Here is an 18288-nt window from a genome sequence, read left to right as displayed (position 1 = left end):
AATAGTGATTTAAGCCTACTGCCACATTAAACAATGGTGTTAAAGGGTAAATGGCATTGTCATTGACTAACTTAAATAATGTTGTATTTACCATCTACCACAAGGGACTCCTCTGATTTCAAAGCATCTTAACCTTTCAGTAAGTACTGTTGTTTTGGGAAAAGGTTAGCTGGTTCTTATCTTTATTGCCTTTTAATCATCTCTCTGAATAGAGGCCAGCAGACTTAACAGATATAAGGAGCAAGCAGCCACTGCATCAAATAAAAATATATTCATACATAGGTATGTAAAGGATGGACAGCAGTGTCTCATTTAAAATAAAAAATAATTAATAGATGCTAATAATATAATCAACCTTCAAGACCAGAAAGTATCTCAATTTACCTTTTTTTCTACAGAAACTTCTCAGACTCATTTAGAGTTACATAATGCTATATGGTGAGTTGACAAGCATGTTGAAGTTACAGCTGGGTGGATATCAAAATGTTTTTTTTAACAAACTCGTTTGATTAAAAAAAAAACAACAACAAAAACCCCATCCCTGTGATATTTGGTGGTATTTCAAGCCCTTCTCTCTGCTTTTCATGAACATTCAAACAAGGGGAATTTTTGTTAGCAAGGATAATCCCCAAAAGAGGTGTCAGAAATAGTAGTACGGATGCATTTGCACAAATTTTCATAATGAAAATTTCAATGGCCATTTCAGCTTTGTCTTTGCTAGGAAAAAGGTATATTCTGAACTCCAAGGTTAGCTAACTTGAGTTAACCAATATGAGGTAAAATCCTAGTGAAGCTGACAAAGTTTATAGTTTTCACATGAGCTCCCAGGTTGAGTTAAAGACTAGGAGAGAGAAAATGGGTGAAGTAATAATTGCTATTGGAACAATTTCTGTTGGTGAGAGAGACTAGCTTTCAAGCTTACCCAGAGCTCTTGTGTGGACAAATCCCTCCACTGGATCCCAGTCTGCTTCTGTTGACTGGTACTAAGGCCTTAATTTTCAGGGCATCAGCAGGTCAGAATCTAGTTCTATCCATTGATGACTGCATCTCCAGCCATGACTCCCCGAGATGGCTACACTTTCTCAGAGAAACGTCGCTAATGAAGCCTAGAAGAAGCAGATGAGAGCCTAAGATGTTGGAGAATGCTACAAGGGTGTTTGGCCATTGAATAAACTTCCAGAGGAGATTAGACTAAGTAGAGTCTGGGCATTTTAGGGAATGTTCTAAGAAGCCTCCTCTCCATTAAAGCTTTCCTATCACAACCAGAATGGTGTTAAAAACTATAATAGATCTAAAACCTAACAGAGCTTGCGGTAACCAGAGAAGAGAGGGGACCAGAAAACTCCATGAAGTCTACTAGAGAGATCTGCTATGTGGATCAATTTGCCTGGCAAGTGCTTACATACTGCAGTGAAGTATGTTATAGACAATGCTTTAAGATGGAAGGTGGACAGGTACAAAAACCACCATACAAACAAGAGTAGTCTAAACATTGTAAAATCTAAGTCATAACTGTACACATCAATCATTCCAATAGGCATGATTACATATTCTACCTGAGGGTCCATAATACAAACAACCTGTACTAAACATAACCAAACTATATCTCGCAGCAACTTTTGGTTAGAGTGACATCAAATACAGTTGGGGTACAATGGCTTTTGCCTTATAAAGGTTTCCAGTATTAGGGCTAAAGAATGTTCTTCATAGGAACAGTCCCACTGAAATCGGTGTTGTTACTTGTGTCAAGAAAATGAGCAAGATTTTGCCCCCCCGTGTGTTCTTAAGGATATGTTTCCCTGAAAGTAATAAGTGAAAAGTTTGCTGTTCTATATCTCCAAGCAGCTACTAGGTTTTTTTTTTTTTTACAAATCCTATTTTTAAAATTTATTTTGACATTATTTTAATTTCCGTGTATATAAATTTAAGAACTAGCAGTAATGCAAGCTGAAGATCTTTCCTGATGTAAAATCCAACCAATTTACATATTTACAGTGTGCTTTTTCAAAAGCCTAAGTGTTGGCCATCTTTGCCCTCACTGAAGTCAATCAGAATTTTAACATGTACTTTAATAAGAACAAAGTTAGGCTGATGGTGAGTGCTTTTGAAATTCCCACCACTTTACATAATTTTCCTCTCTTCCAAATGGGTGATTTATTTTCTGTTAGAGAATACAGATGATTTCCTGTTTTTGCTGACTATTTGTCATTCAGGTTTCGTCCCGTGAGTGCAAAATGTAGTAACAGTCATTTGTACTCAGTAAAGAGAAATTTAATCAGTACATTCTATAGTCCAAAAAATGAAAAATGCATTTTGCAGGTCAAATGAACCTGTACTGCGTGTCATGCAAATTGCTTATGTGGTTATAAATCAAACATTTAAAAAATCATTATTTTTGACAATTAGGACGTCGTTATTCACATCTAATAAAGGAAAGAGAAACTATACATAGTAATAAGAATAAGAAAGCCACAATCAACCATGTGATGCAATTACACAATATTCAATTCAAAGCTGAATAAAATGAAGACCTTAAACAGCAGCAGACTGTAAAGTCTCAAATTTAAAAAGCAGTGATATTAAACATGGCAATGTGGGAATTGTGATAGAACAGATCAATAATTTCTCTCTTCTGGTATCTTGTTTCCAATACTGGCCTATATTGAATAATTCCAGGGGTGACTCTACTTCCAATATATACATACCTAATGTACCAGGTTGCTTATGCAGCACTGTTATACCACAGTGGAGGACACTTTTTTTTTCCTGAGTCCAGCTGCTGATCAGCGTGTACCCTGAAGCATGAGAATTGATGATGGTCATGTCATTTTTATCTTAGCTAATGTAATTGCAGATTCTATTCTTACAGCAAGACTTTATGTAATGACAGTGCGGGGCATTCATACTTTGGTGATGAGTGTAGTATAAATGCTTAGATAGGTATATAGGTAGAAAAAACTACAAGAGTTAATTCAAACTTTCCATAATTATTTCTAGGGTAGCAACTTCTGAACACAGTCAGCTGCAAAATGTAACCAGTGGTCAGACTAGCAAGGAAAGAAGAATGGTGGGGCCCTCTTGAAGTCTCCACCAAACCCCAAGAATAGGTACAGGAACTCCTCACTAAAAGTTGTCCTGGTTAATGTTGTTTTGATGTTACGTTGCTGATCAGTTAGGGAACACGCTTGTTTAAAGTTGTGAACTGCTCCCTTGTAACATCGTTTGGCAGCGACCTGTTTTGTCTACTGCTTGCAGGAAGAGCAGCCAGTTGCAGCTAACTGGTGGGTAGTTGGAACCAGGGTGGATCAGCAGCCCCCCATCAGCTCCCCACTCCCCTAAATGCCCTGTGCAGCAACTGTGTCTCCCCCCACTGCCATGTTCTGCTCCTGTCCCCTGCCTTGGAGCTGTGCCCAGATACTTCTGCTTGCTGTACGGAGGTGAAGAGTGGAAGAAGGGGGCTAATGTCAGGGTGTCCCACCCCCTGCTCCTGCACCCTGCTTACCCAATCTTCCATAGAGCAGGGAGAACACACAAGGGAGGGAAGGAGCTTCTAGGCAGTAGCTGCCTTCTCAGGTCTCAGCAAGCTGATTTAATTAACAAAGCAATGTACTTAAGTCTGGGGTCAGCTACTTAAAGGGGAAATGCACATTTTTTTCTCTCAGGTGCTGGGTATGTATCTCTGCCCTCCTTCCTTTCCTGATGCCTTGTAGAGTGTTGTGAGAGTTAACCCTTGAAGGCTTAGTCCATTTCTAGTTCATTTAGCAGTAAGGCATTCCCTGGGAAATATCCCATCCTCTGAGTCTACCTCAACCAAGCTTCACAATCATCATCACTGTGTACAACTATTAAACTGTTTAAAACTTGTACTGTGTGTGTGTGTCTCTTGTCTGGTAGAAAAAAATTTCCCTGGAACTTAACCCCTTCATTTACATTAATTCTTATGGGGAAATTGGATTCACTTACCATCGTTTTGCTGAAAGTTGCATTTTTCAGGAACATAACTATAACATTAAGTGAGGAGTTCCTGTATATGTTTCTGATGGAATTAAAGTCTCTGTGCCTCATCAATTCCAACCTGGACAGCACTAGAAATAGAATTGAGGGAAAAGCAGTTCTCTTGAGACAAATCACTGAAATATTTAGGGACAAATCTTTAGCTGGTGTGAAACAACATAGGTCTAATTGACTCCAGTGTAGCTACACTAATTTGCCTCAGCTGAGGATCTGACCTTTATACTGTGTAAAAAAGTGCATATTTTGAAAGTGTTATGTGGGTGAAATTTTAGGTTCAGTTAGCTATGCCAGTTATAGGTTCCTGCGTTGCTTTTATAGTTACAAAAATAAAATCTGCAGTGCATTGTCCAACCATAATAGTTATGAACAGGGCACAAATGATGTTGTATCCTTTTTTAATATTAGAATGTGGATCTGTGCACATTTTCAAAAATATACATTTCTTCTCCTTGTCTTTTCCCAGAATATCTTTCATTCAGGTTATTATATTCCATAAAATAGCTTTTTACTGCCCTTGTATATTTAAATGTTTTGAAATTGACTTGTTTTTGAGCTCTGTATCTCTGTTCTTACTTTTTAAACTTGCTTTAGTGGTGCAGGGAGTTCCATGCAGGTTTCTTCCCTGCTGGTTTTTGCTAAAATGCGAATTATTTGTTTCTGCAATCTCCTTCCCCTGTGGTGATGCCGAGTGGTTGTCTCTTCCCCATGTTGACTTGATGGTCCTGTTTACCTTCTATTAAAATTGCTCTCCCATTGTCTCATTGTACACTAGAAATACCTTTTTCAGGCGACAGAACCACATTCCTTTGTTTAGGGTGGGGTACCTTCAGTGCTGCCTGGCAGATACACTTTGATAACATAATTTCCATATAGCTGTAATCTTGAATTTAAGCTTCATACGTACACAACCCAATAATATTAATGATCAGTACGTTGTTAACTGTATCTAGAAGGTGTCATTAGTAAGTTGAGGTATACTGAACTGGTCAGGCCAGCTGAAACTTACTCACCAATATCAGTGAGCCTCTTACATTGAGCTACGGCTAGAGTCATTTATATTGATCAGGACAGTGAAGACCCAATGGTAATGGTGGATCCTGGGGTTCCAGGAGACAGTGGGGCTGCCAATGGAAACCACACACTAGGAAACCTTTCCTCAGGTAGCCATAAAGGTGAAGCTCACAGTTTTCAGTCCACTTGCTCCCATGGACAAACAATGTCCAAGAAAGGTGTGGCAGTCTCAAGCCATCTACATTCACCAGTCCTAAACACATTTTGGTAATTTCAAATGAAAACATTTCATTCCATTTCTAGAATCTTTTATCTCACTGTTGTAACAATCCTGGACTTTATCAGTAGCCTCGAGGACCCTCTATCCCACTGCTTTTAGCCTAAACAATTCTGTTTGTACCAGATTTATCTGCAATTTTTACTGAATTTCATAAACAATTTTATGTAGCAGGCTGAAGTGGACTCTTGTTGCCTTGGTCATCTTACAGTACAGACCTCTGAGCAATAGCAGCCCCATTGTACATCAGTGAGATCAGAGTAGGATGCAGTTTGATATGAGGAATAGACTCTGGCCCTTATCGATTTATGTTTTCTGTTCTTGCATGTGCATTAGTCCAGGCTGTATATAGTGAAGTAGATGGAAAGCCTCTTAACACGCCGTGCTTCCAGTCTACATGTAAAATCAAGGGACCCCCACATTTGTGCTCAATCCACACACATTTCTACCACAAAACTGTGTAGGTATCTTTTATTTCAGTTTCCTAAGCCTCCATATAAACTCTCTCAACCATTTTTCCAGATCACATAGAAACCTTTCAGGTTTATTTCATGACGCATACAGAAGCATTAAACTGCTGACTTGGTCATTAGTGAAAGAAGCAGTTGTTTTTAATTTGCATTGTAAAATATTTTGTTCATAATTCATCAGGTATTTTGATGTGTACACAACTTAGTTATACTAATGTATAATGGTACAGCACTTGTGGTACATCAGTCATATCCATTAAATGTAGGGCCTGATCCTGTTTCCATTGAAGCCAGGCAATGTATTACCATAGATAGAGTACAATGGCACCAGGATCAACTTCATAGTGGGAACCTTTCGGAAACAACTCCAGACAGGAGATTTGAGGAAGGCAATCTCTTTTAAAACAATCCTTAAACATTCGTTCCTCCTATGCCACTTACACATTGGGCAGTCTAGGTCCTCCATTGATCAGTCCCTCGATAGCAGTGGTACTTTTCCCCAGGTGATGCCACTATATACACTATCCTCTGCCACTGTCTTCTACCAATTCTTTTTGGCCTTCTTTGCTTTCTCTTTCATCCCTGGTATCCCAATGCAATGCTTGTTTAGTATCTCTCTCATCTTCCATACAGTGTACATGTCCCAGCCACCTGAGCATTTTTTCTTTGATATTTTCTAATACGTCCTGCTCTGCCAGCTCTTACTCTCACATTTATTATTTTGACTTTCCACGAACTGTGTAGTATCTTCCTCATCCATCTGTGATGAGCAGCCTCCAGTCTCTTTTTGTTAGTTACTGTCAGTGGCCAAGTCTCTACTTTGTACAATAGCATGCTCAATATAATAACAAATGAAGTTAAAACACTGGTGACATTCAAAACTGTAAATTTATTATTTAACAGGCCAATATTTTTGGATCAGTAATTTATTTGCCCAGGAAAGCTTGGCCAGGGTGAAAAATGACTTGTTTTAAGTGTAAGCCATTTATCTGCCTCTATCATACTACTGAGTTCACTGATGCACAAAGTGAAGTAGCTTCACCAAGGACTCACACAGTGAATTGACTGTGGTTCAGACAGGGCCAGTGCTTCCATTTAGGCGGCCTAGGCAATCGCCTAGGGCGCCAGGATTATTGGGGGGTGGCATTTTGCCAGGGGGGGCTGCATTTTGCTGGGGGGGGCAGCAGGTGGCTCCGGTGGACCTGCCGCAGGCGTGCCTGCGGAGAGTCCCCTGGTCCCGCGGCTCCAGTGGACCTGCTGCAGGTATTCCTGCGGAGGGTCCGCTGCTCCCGCGGCTCCAGTGGACCTCCCGCAGGCACGCCTGTGGCAGCTCCACCGGAGCCATGGACCAGCGGACCCTCCGCAGGAATGCCTGTGGCAGGTCCATTGGAGCCACGGGACCAGCGCGCGGGGTGGCGAAATTGCCATGCACCTAGGGCGCTAAAAACACTAGTGCCGGTCCTGGGTTCAGATAGTTTTACAAGATGCTATGGCTTGCTTCCATTATTTTGTTCTGTAACTATTACATCCTGTGGCCTCCATGCTATTCCCGTTATCAGGAGATTTCTGCCTCTACTGAGAGTCCATCAGTGCTCTTAAGAAAACATAGTTCTGAAATGCACAAGAGTCACTATAGTAATTGTTTTACTTTATAAGTTTCCACTGTGAGCCCTTTTGAAAGGATCTAATTTTAGATGGGTGTATCTAGCCAAATACTAATAAAATAGGATTCAGCTGCCCAGAATTGTCTATTTTTATGCAAAATGTATACAATTTTGTGAGAGAAGGGAGGACAGATTGTTTCAATTTTTAAGGAGCATACATTCCACATATGATCCATATTTATTTGTACTTTATCTACGATGTTTCCTTTAGACTTAACACCTCTCACCTTGAACTGTTTGGTTTTTTAGATCAAGGTTTTTTATTTACTAGTAGGAAAGTCCACATCTTCATTACAATGGGTCTTACACCTGCTTACAGCTTACTGGAGGCAGAATCAAACCTGTCAATTAAGGCAGGTTGGTAGTGTCCACACCTTTGAAGACCCAGCCAGATTAATTTGCGTCTTCAACCTGCAAGAAGGCTTTAGCAAACCTTCTGCCTGGAGCAACGAGAAAACAAAACCACTGAAAAGAAGTATCTTTCATTCTCAATGTTGAGTTTATTGGTGGTATGAGGCTGTTATTTAACCTCAGAGGCTCTACAAAAAGATTGTTGGAAGCCCTCTTCTGATACTGTGGTGGCTGCCTTGCTTCTCAACTCTACAGCAATGGGGAGAAATCCCTCCTGAGACCTAAATCTTGTACTGAATGCCCTGACTAAGCATCCTTTATCTAAACTTATGTGAAAATGCCCTTTTCTCTAGTGGGGAAGTCTGCAGATGCAACCCATGAGGCACAAAGATTATAGTTCTGAGGAACACTTACATGGTCACATTTTCCTTAATTTTCTTCATGGGCACTGTGTGTGCATGTGCAACATATGTTTTCCAGTATCTGAGGTGAAATTTGGTAATTCTATACATTTATTTAGTTATCTAACTTGAAGTGGTCTTCCAAAGCAACCCTTAGTGTTAGTTCTAAACAGCTTTCTTCCATTCACATGGAACACTGGAGTACTCTGTTGCTGCGTTATATTTTACATAAACTAGTATTAGTTGCAAGGCTTTTGTTAGCTGAAAAATACATGTCTGACAAAACACTTCAGAGTGAATGACTGACAAGTGTTTTATTATAGTAAAAAGTAGGTAAAAATGCGAAAACAAAAGTAAGATACAAAAGTTTAGTTGGCATGTTACATCTCTTCAATGATACTCTTCAGCACAGCTAATCCATTTAAATTCTTCTTATATTTGTATTTCAATATCTTTTCACAGATGTCTCCAATATTTGATTTTTGTTGCTCCTAATTGTACCCTTGAATCAGAGAGGTGCAGAGCACCACCAATCAGAATTGAGAGTGTTTACCCCTTCTTAGGAAGAGCTAAGCATCTCATAGGACTGGACTCTATTTTTATACATCATCTGAATCTGGCTTCTCCACAAATTTACTTTTAATCTTAGTGTTTTAAGTAATGTATTTCTCACCCCCCCATTCCCCAAACTTTGTTTTGTGTGTATGTAGGTCTCATGAAGATTGAGAGTCTAACAAGCTCTTACTTGCTATAAGTCAAGTATGGACTTGTATTGGTCTGTATCAGCCTAGTGGTTTCACTTCTGAGAAGGCCATTGCTTGTCAGTTATTTCATTAATAAAATAACTTTTTGACTCTAATCTTAATTTCAGCCAATAGAATAGAATAATATACAGTAGTGATTTCAGCTAATGCCCAGCTATAGGCAAATCATACTCCCTTTTGAAGATCTGTATGTCTCTAAAGTGGAAGTGGTTTATAGGTGGTCAAAATCTCTATTTGGAATATGAAACATGTCACTTTCATAATGCAGCCAAATTCATTCTTCTTTTAGTTGATTTTTTTTTGAGATCCATCCTTATGAGAAGTTTTATCCCCATATTCTATTCATGAAGGCTATGTCTAAATTGATTCAGATCTTTCATCTGATTGTTTGTTTTCTTTTTCACTACACTTTAGCATGCACTTAATTCAGGTGGATTCCGTGCAGCGTTGGATGGAGGACTTGAAGTTGATGACGGATTGTGAATGTATGTGTATTCTTCAGTCCAAACCAATCAGCACAGAGGAGGATGCACAGAGTGAACTTATCCTTTCATCACAACATAGTCCATATGATAGCTTACAATTACTGTTAAAAAGAGCTTGGATCATAAGCACGGAATTGACCAGGATTGCTCAAAAACTAGAGAAGAACAGATGGCAGAGAGTTCACAGCATGACAGTAAGAGTCAATTGTCACGTACGTTCAATGATAAATGAATACAATAGCTTCACTAGAAATTCCTCAGAAGAAATGCACCAGGTAGGATTATTTCTTCAATATTAATTTGTTTCTCAATTTGACTTTATAAACTATATTTAGAATTTGGGAGTGGATAGATCTGGTGAGGATAACCTTTGTATTTTTTTATTGCAATAATGGCAAATCATCTGAACAATGAGTGAGAGAGACTCCATATCTCAACCATCCAATCCCCCTGTGAGTGTGTAAACAAACATGTCTTATGTTAGGATCAGTGTTTTTGTGGGCCTGATTCTGTCACCTTTACTTATGTTGAGTAGTTCACTCCATGTGGACTACTGAAATTGAGTCTTATTTTCAGTTAAGATGTAGAAAATGTTCTTATGGAACTGGGACTGGCTTAGCTTCAGTATTTATCTCTGTTACAATTAACCACAGATGCCAATAAGAAGGGAAATTAAACAAATTGGTGTTCACATAATATCTTCTTGACTGTTTCTAATTTATTGTAATCAAGTGTTTTTCTCTTATTGAAAGAGGATATATCCTGGATACATTATTTCAAACACATTTTTGCCTTTTTTTCCCCCCTGCAGTTTGAAAAACTTTTAATTGAAAAATGTTCGGAATTTACAGCAGTCACAGAAAGGTAACTTAAATTTCCTGAACTGGATAGTCAGTTTTGCTTCCTAATTATTGGTTACAAGCTGTGGCAATTTTAATGAAGGAGGCAAATCCAACTAACACTCATTGAACGTTTAATTGAGCCTGTGCAGCTTTCATTAAAAAGCCCTTGGACTATTGGGCCATCAGTTCCTTAAATTAGGTAAAAAGCTTTTTACAGATACAGGCTAATATGGCTACCCCTCTGATACTTAACTTAGGTACTTAGCTATATCCGTATTTAGACCCTGATCTTTCATTAGGATCTGTTGTTGAATGGGAAACTTGGCATGGCGCAAGGATCAATGCAGTGTATTGTGATGCTTTACACCTTCAGGGCTTTAGGCACTGAGGGTGAAAAACTTGCTCTATTGAAATCAATAACAAAACTACCATTGACTTCAGCTGAACCAGGATTTCAAGCTAAGTTTGAAATCTGCAGTCCTGGTTTATGTTTGAAAACAACAATACCACATGTTCATGTACTGCTGCAAGCTTTTTTTAGTCTGTTCCCTAAGCACAGATATGCATTCACTTGCGTTAGATTAGAGTCACTGATATAAGCACCATACATCATTGTTAAAGTGAGAGTTGTGAAAGAATTCTTCTCATGCTGATGCCCTGATTCTAACAGAACTTTCCTTGTTTGCACAGTCGTGCCAATCAATAGTCTCATTTGATTTACTTTAAACAATGAGCCTGTCACTCAACTTGGGGCATCTTTAGGGAAAAAACATAATGTATAATTACCAGAAAATGGAAAATGTGTTTCTTGAACACTGTTGTTCTTCATGTGTGTCCTAGAGCAGAGTTTCTCAAATAGGGGTCGCTGCTTGTGTAGGGCAAGACCCTGGCTGGCCGGGCCTGTGTGTTTACCTGCCCGGTTCACAGGTTTGGCCCATGGCAGCTGCCACTATCTGCGGATCGCTGCCCTGGGCCAATGGGAGCTGCTGGAAGCGGCGCCTCTGCTTCCAGCAGCTCCCATTGGCCCGGAGCAGCGATCTGTAGACAGTGGGAGCTGCGATTGGTCGAATCTGCGGATGGGGCAGGTAAACAAACCAGCCCAGCCCGCCAGGGGCTTTTCCTACACAAACGGCGACCCCGTTTGAGAAACCCTGCCAGAGCGCACACTGATGGGGTAGACAAATCCCACACTGCAGAGCAAGGGATTAAGGAACAGCTTTGGGGCCCAGGCAGTCCTGCCAAGACATATCTGCAGGGCCAGCACAAGCTGGAGGCAGGGCTTTAAAAAGGGGAGCAGAGCAGCTCGGAGTCGGGCAGTGGAAGGGAGTAGACGTCTGATTTGAGTGGAAGGACTGCCCAGGAGCTCACTGCATGGGACCTGACAATATAGATCTGTGCAAACGCACAAAGGAGAAGCAGGGAACAGAGTGTGCAGGTCAGAGACTTGATTCTGGGAAGCTGAAGGAGACCAAAGTAGGAAGTAGACAGAGGAGGCAGCAGCTTAGCTCCCCAAGGGGTTGGGTGTAGCTGACCCTGGGCTCCACTGCTCTCTCCAAAAGAACAATACAACAAGAGCCTTCACCTCCAGTGAGAGGGAAGCTGGAAAAGACACTGACTGTTCAAAGGCCCAGCCCCGAATGCTCCTGTACTAAAAGGAAGGACTGGAAACCATTGGGGTGGGGGTGCTGAAGGACAGGACTGTGCTTCAACGGGGAAATGTAGTGTTAACCATCAACTGACCACTAGGCCACACTGTCAGTTGTTCATCTTCTACAGCCCCATTGACTTCAGTCAGAGCTGTAAATGTTGAGCACTTCTAAAAATCAGGCCATTTGTGCATCTGCTTCGATTTATATGGGCTATGGGTGGTGGATGGGAAGTGGTGAGGTTAAAAGAACCGCTGAAGGAAGTGGAAACGGGGATGTTGAATGACCGAACTGTTTATTGCTTTGCTTTTTCTGGGTTTTGTTGGTTGCATATATGATCTACCAATCTTAATTCAAGTGAATGAGTTTTTTGTGGGACAATATTATATAACCCCCCTGGCCCCTCTGCCTGCTGCTTCCAGACCTGAACCCTGAACCCCCTCCTGCACCCCAGCTCCTTGCCCCAGGTCAGAACCCTCTCCCATACCCTAACTCCCTCCAAGACCCTGCACCCCAATGCCCTGCCCTAGCCCCGAGCCCCCTCCTGGATCTCAAACCCCTCATATCTGGCCCCATTGCAGATCCCACACCCCCAACTGGAGCCCACAACCCATTCTGCACCCCTGCCCCAGTCCTGAATCACCTCTTACACTTCAACCCCCCCATTTCTGGCCCCACCTCAGAGCCCGCACCCCCAGCCGGAGCCCTCACCAGCTCCTGCACCCCAACCACCTGCCCATTCCCATTGAAAGTGAGTGAGGGTGGGGAAAGTAAGTGATGGGGGGGGAGATGAAGTGAGCAGGGGTCAGGGCCTCGGGTAAGGGTGGGGCGACGGTGTTTGGTTTTGTGCGATTAGAAAGTTGTCATCCCTAATCCCATCAGTTTTCATAAGATAAGCAGAGTTGGGCCTTGTCAATAATACTCAGATAAGATACCCAAACACAACTAAAGTGCTCTAAGAAGTTGTGCGCATGATCTGTAGATCTCACTCTAATCTTTGTCTGAAAATAATGCCCCACCACAATGCTAGGAGGAACTGTACAAATGGAGGTGCAATCTTTTAGATTTGATACAAAATTGAGACCCTGACTATTTGTGGCTGTTCGAATATCTAATGACATATTAGAAAAGAGTAAGGATGTTAACCCTGGTAATCTGCCCCAAATTGTTAGCATAAAGAACATTGTTATTGTTTAAAAATTTGTCTACCTAAATTCTCCTTGTATGTGTAAAAGTTATTCTTCATCTTCCTTCGTCAAAACTGTAGACAAGTGTTGTTGGACACAGAATGGCTGTTGCATTCAATCTTTGAGGTTGCTATATTTCCGTACTGGTAAGAGCAATGGCCTAGGCGCCAGAATTTTTGGGGGGCGCTATTTTTCCGTGGGGGTGGCACACGGGTCCGGTGGACCTACCGCAGTCATGCTGGCGGACGGTCCACTGGTGGAAAGGCTCCGGTGGAGCTGCCGCAGTCATTTCGGCGGACAGTGTGCTGGTCTAAAGGCTCCGGCGGACCTACTGCAATCATGCCTGCGGCAGGTCCACTGGAACCTTTAGACCAGCAGACCGCCCGCCGGCATCACTGCGGCAGTTCCACCTGAGCCTTTCCACCAGCGGACCGTCTGCCAGCATTACTGCGGTAGGTCCACCGGACCCGCGGGGGGCAGCGAAATGGCCGTCCGCCTAGGGTGTCAGAAACCCTGGCGCAGCTCCTGGGTAAGAGGGCTAATTTCTGCTCTCAGGTACACCATTTTAAACTCGGACTAACTCCATGGACATGGACGATTTGACTCATACTTATTAGAGCCTAGATCCTGCTTCCATTTAAAATATGGGAAATTAAACTTATTATGAAAAAAATGTGGCTCTGCAAATAGAGAATGTACGTACCTACAACTGCAATGCAGACACCTCAGGGTGGATCGCAGCAGTCATTTGATGCACAACAATACTAAGCTTTAGTCGACAGTGGGTGGAGTTACTCTGGATATATCCCAGTGTACTTGAAAGCAGAATTTGTCAGTCTATGAAGCGCATTATGAACCTGTAAGATATTAATTTTATAATATTATCATTTTGCCTTCTTCCTTACCTTGGACAGACAAGACTTTGCTAAAAGCCTTTTCTGACATTAACCATAATAAGGCTGCACCTTGATTTGAACAGTTGAATCTCCATTATTAACATTTGTGCAACATAAAGTGCTTGGTTGGCTCAATCAGCTAGATAAAGGTGGTGCCTAATGTGTGTATTTTTCTCATTAGTTTCCTTTCCATTCTTTTCAGGTGCATACAAACTGAAGATGAACAGACATTACAGTCCATGAAATCTTGTATTAATGAAACATTAACCACAGTGGCACAGTATTTCGGCCAGTTGATAGAATTGGCCTTAACATATGAGATACAGGTCAGTAAAAATTGAATGCTTTTTTAAAAACATTGTATTGAAGGTGAGTGTTTTTTGGAATGGTGGAAGTAAAATATTTACAGCCCTCAGTCCCTACAAACCTGACGTTGGTGCTTCAAGCATCCTGAAAACAGTTCCAATTTTGTTTTGAGACAGAACATCCCACAGGCCCTAAACGTAACCAATTCAAGTCTTCACATAGCCCATCACTGGTCAGACCCTTCTTTGATTTCATGCACACTTAGTTTTTCCAGAGCACCAGTATCCTTCGCTTTCTCTGTTCATTGATCTGGTTCTGATGTTGTCATAAACAGATAGCTAAGGGTTAATGTCTCTTTCACCTGAAGCACCTGACCAGAGGACCAATCAGGAAACCGGATTTTTTCAACTTTGGGTGGAGGGAATTGAGTGTCTGAGTCTTTTGTCTTTTGTCTGCCTGCCTGCTTTCTCTGAGCTTTGGAGAAGTAGTTCTACTTTCTAGTCTTCTGTTTCTAAGTGTAAGGACAAAGAGATCAGATAGTAAGTTCTATGGTTTCTTTTCTTTGGTATTTGCATGAATATAAGTGCTGGAGTGCTTTGATTTGTATTCTTTTTGAATAAGGCTGTTTATTCAATATTCTTTTAAGCAATTGACCCTGTGTTGTATCATCTAAATACAGAGAGAACATTTGTATGTATTTTTCTTTCTTTTTATATAAAGCTTTCTTTTAAGACCTGTTGGAGTTTTTCTTTACTCAGGGAAATTGAGTCTGTACTCACCAGGGAATTGGTGGGAGGAAGAAATCGGGGAGATCTGTGTGTTGGATTGCTAGCCTGATTCTGCATTCCCTCTGGGGGAATAGGAAAGTACTTTTTGTTTCCAGGATTGGGAACAGAGAGGGGGAGTCTCTCTGTGTAGTTTCACAGAGCTTGTGTCTGTGTATCTCTCCAGGAGCACCTGGAGGGGGGAAGGGAAAAAGGATTATTTCCCTTTGTTGTGAGACTCAAGGGATTTGGGTCTTGGGGTCCCAGGGAAGGTTTTTCAGGGGGACCAGAGTGCCCCAAAACACTCTAATTTTTTGGGTGGTGGCAGCAGGTACCAGGTCCAAGCTGGTAACTAAGCTTGGAGGTTTTCATGCTAACCCCCATATTTTGGACGCTAAGGTCCAAATCTGGGACTAAGGTTATGATAGATGTCCCCAACAAAATGATCTTGTGGCTGCCTGAGTTGATCACATCTGCTGTCAGGCTCTCTTCAGTTTAAAGGAGCTGACCTCTGGGCAGAGTCCAAATAATGATTCCGTGAAATGGATCTGCTTCCACTCTTCTTGTTGTTATGCTTATTACAATAGTGCCTAAGGACCTACCAAGCATGGGGCCCCATTGTGCGAGGCACCGTACAGAGTAGTAAAAAGGGTAGAACACACAAGCAGAGTGAACAATATGAGGGGTGGGCTTAGGAGTGGATCAGCTAACTAGAAAGAGAAGGTAGATGAAAGGGATAGAGGAGGGGTTAAGAGGGGCAGGTATGAAAGACAGGTAAGGAGACACTGAGGGAGGGGGGAAGATGGGATTGGTGAAAACATCCAATTGGCACAGGACAGTCAAAACCATGGGAAGTTCTTTGAATGTCCCTGCATTGACTGTGTCTGCCCCTACCAGATGGAGTCTTCAGCTCCTCTCTGCCATTTTTTCCTCACGACCACGTGATGGGAGGGTGAGGAGGTGCCATGTGGGTCCTAGTGCCCCCAGAGCATCCATGGTCTCTCCTGCACAGTTCTGGGTCAAAGGGGGGTGCTGGGGAGGAAGAGTGGCTCCAGTGGGGCCCCATTTTATAATCTTCTGCCAGGGGAACAGTCCCTGCTTTTGGCTCCTACTGGCTGGAGTTGCTGGCTGGCTCCTCTCTGCAGGTTTTCCCCACAAGGCCACATCTGTCCTAGACTTTAGGTTCTAGTGAGTGAAATATGTAATTGTGTATGAGCTAAACAAACCCATTCTTTTTTTTCCCCTCCCCATTTAATCATCTTTTGGAAATAAGGACTGGGACTGTGGCATTGGACTGGGATTACATAGTTTAAATGTAGGGTAAATAAATATGTATTGCAGTATTTGTGCATACTTCAGAAGCTGATGCTAATACAGCCCAGAACTGTTATGTTTTCACTGCAGAAAAGAAACATGAAGGCTGAGAATGGAAGAAATAGTTATAGTACTTTGAATACTTTGCCAAAGTTAAATTGCTTCTGTGCTCTAATTTAGAGCAAAATTAAACTTATCTTAAGAGATTCAAACCCATTATGGCCTGTTTGTTACAGTCCTCTCTTTCAAATACCTTAGTTTTAAAACAGATTGTTGCCCAGGAAATGGGAAGCTAGAGAAGCGATTTTCAGCATCCCAGAGCTAAGTCAAGGTAACAAGCTGCCTATTGTTGAGCTTTAGTTATGGTTTATGGGAACCATATGTAATGCCACAAATGATTCCAAGCATAAATAGCTGTGTAAATAATTTAAGTCATTATTTCAATTTAGCAAATAAAATAACTAGACTGTACTCAGAGAGGTGTTTGCAGCCTCTGTGTGATTCTACAGCTGGTGCTCCCTACCTGTGTCTGTGTGCTGCCAGATGCCAGAAAGCCTGATTCAGCAAAACAGAGAGAGGGAGCCCAGGCTAGTGGAGCAGGCGGGCTGCGTGAAATCTCAGTGCATCAGGTAGCATCCCAGAAGGGGGGTCCAATCCGTCACAGTTAATGTTAAATTGTAAAACAATAGGTTCTGTGGCTTTCTAAGATGACTTTTTGGGCAGTGGGACTAAAAGTTAAAGATAGAAATACAGACAGTTGAAGAGAAGAGAACTGAATTTTGGCTCATAAGCTTATAAATGTGGGATTTTTCTCTGCACTTCTTCCAAAGATATGAGAAAAATAAAAATACATAGCTACTTTCTTAAAGATTATTATCAGTGTGTATTTCTTCTTTGTAATGATAACATGCAGTGGTGGAGAGAACAACATTAAATGTAGCATTATGGAGTCTCTACTCTTTTAACAACCCTCTTAATCTGCGCAAATGCAGTGGTACACATGCAAAACCAAGATAACAATTTAAAAAGAAAATGTGCATTTAATCAATTACCTTTACTGGAGACTTAATCAGTGGTTTTTCTGTCACAAGGCCATGCACTGACCCATGAGACTTCCTCTATAGTTTGAGGACAGTTAATAGATCTTAACAGGATCCTATTTAGAACTGTGGAGCCTAGAAGAGGAAAAGACCTGTTAGGTCAGTAGTCTGCAGCATTACTCTAGCGTAAAAATAGGAGATTCATAGCATTATGTTAGTTATGAGCTAAGCAAATTAATCACCCTTTGCAAATCATAGAAGAATTCCATGCTAAATCAAATAATGTTCTCCCAAATAATTGCAATGGTCTTTGCTCAGTATGTTAAATATATTATTTTCATTAATAGAGATCTCCATATAAAGAGGGTGTAGAGGCAAATTCTACCCTCAGTTCCATCTATGCAGTTGAAATATATATGGTAACCCAATGTTAATAAGGGCAGAATTTGGCCCATACAATGTCTTTCTCTCTCTCTGTCCCTTCACTATGTGATTAGTAACTTTGAAACTGGTTAAACTGACTAGATTCAGTTACTCCAACCTAAAAGAAAAACCACAGTTATCCCCTCTTGATTCTTCTCATTGGAAGTAACTGGTGTTTATTATCTTTTTGTGTTGCACAGAATCTTGTGAGACAAATAAACTCATCAGATAATATATATATCACAGAATCATCTACCATTGGTTTATTCAGCCTTACCCAAGAGGGTGCTCAATTGTGCCGCATCATAGCTAAGGTAAGGTGCACACAAATTCTTTCAATGTAGAGTTAACTGGCTATTTTTTTTATTATCATTGCAATGATCCAGAGGTTTCCCAAGTGTTGGGGGTGCAATGTTGGGGAAGCTACTTCCTG

General features: G+C 41.3%; 1 protein-coding gene across 1 annotated transcript in view; it reads left to right on the top strand.

The window, feature by feature from the left end:
- Nucleotides 1-18288, top strand: part of INSC (INSC spindle orientation adaptor protein) — a 130468-nt gene that overhangs the window by 28933 nt on the left and 83247 nt on the right. Inside the window, exons 2-5 of the mRNA XM_050954554.1 lie at nucleotides 9367-9712; nucleotides 10249-10301; nucleotides 14211-14334; nucleotides 18056-18169. Of these exons, the coding sequence (XP_050810511.1) occupies nucleotides 9367-9712; nucleotides 10249-10301; nucleotides 14211-14334; nucleotides 18056-18169 (637 nt within the window). The remainder of the gene's footprint in view (nucleotides 1-9366; nucleotides 9713-10248; nucleotides 10302-14210; nucleotides 14335-18055; nucleotides 18170-18288) is intronic.

The sequence above is a fragment of the Gopherus flavomarginatus genome, chromosome 5, assembly GCF_025201925.1.
Source record: "Gopherus flavomarginatus isolate rGopFla2 chromosome 5, rGopFla2.mat.asm, whole genome shotgun sequence".
Classification (NCBI taxonomy): Eukaryota; Metazoa; Chordata; order Testudines; family Testudinidae; genus Gopherus; species Gopherus flavomarginatus.
Note: the sequence above shows the minus strand (reverse complement) of the source record. Positions and strands in the feature narration are given on the sequence as shown.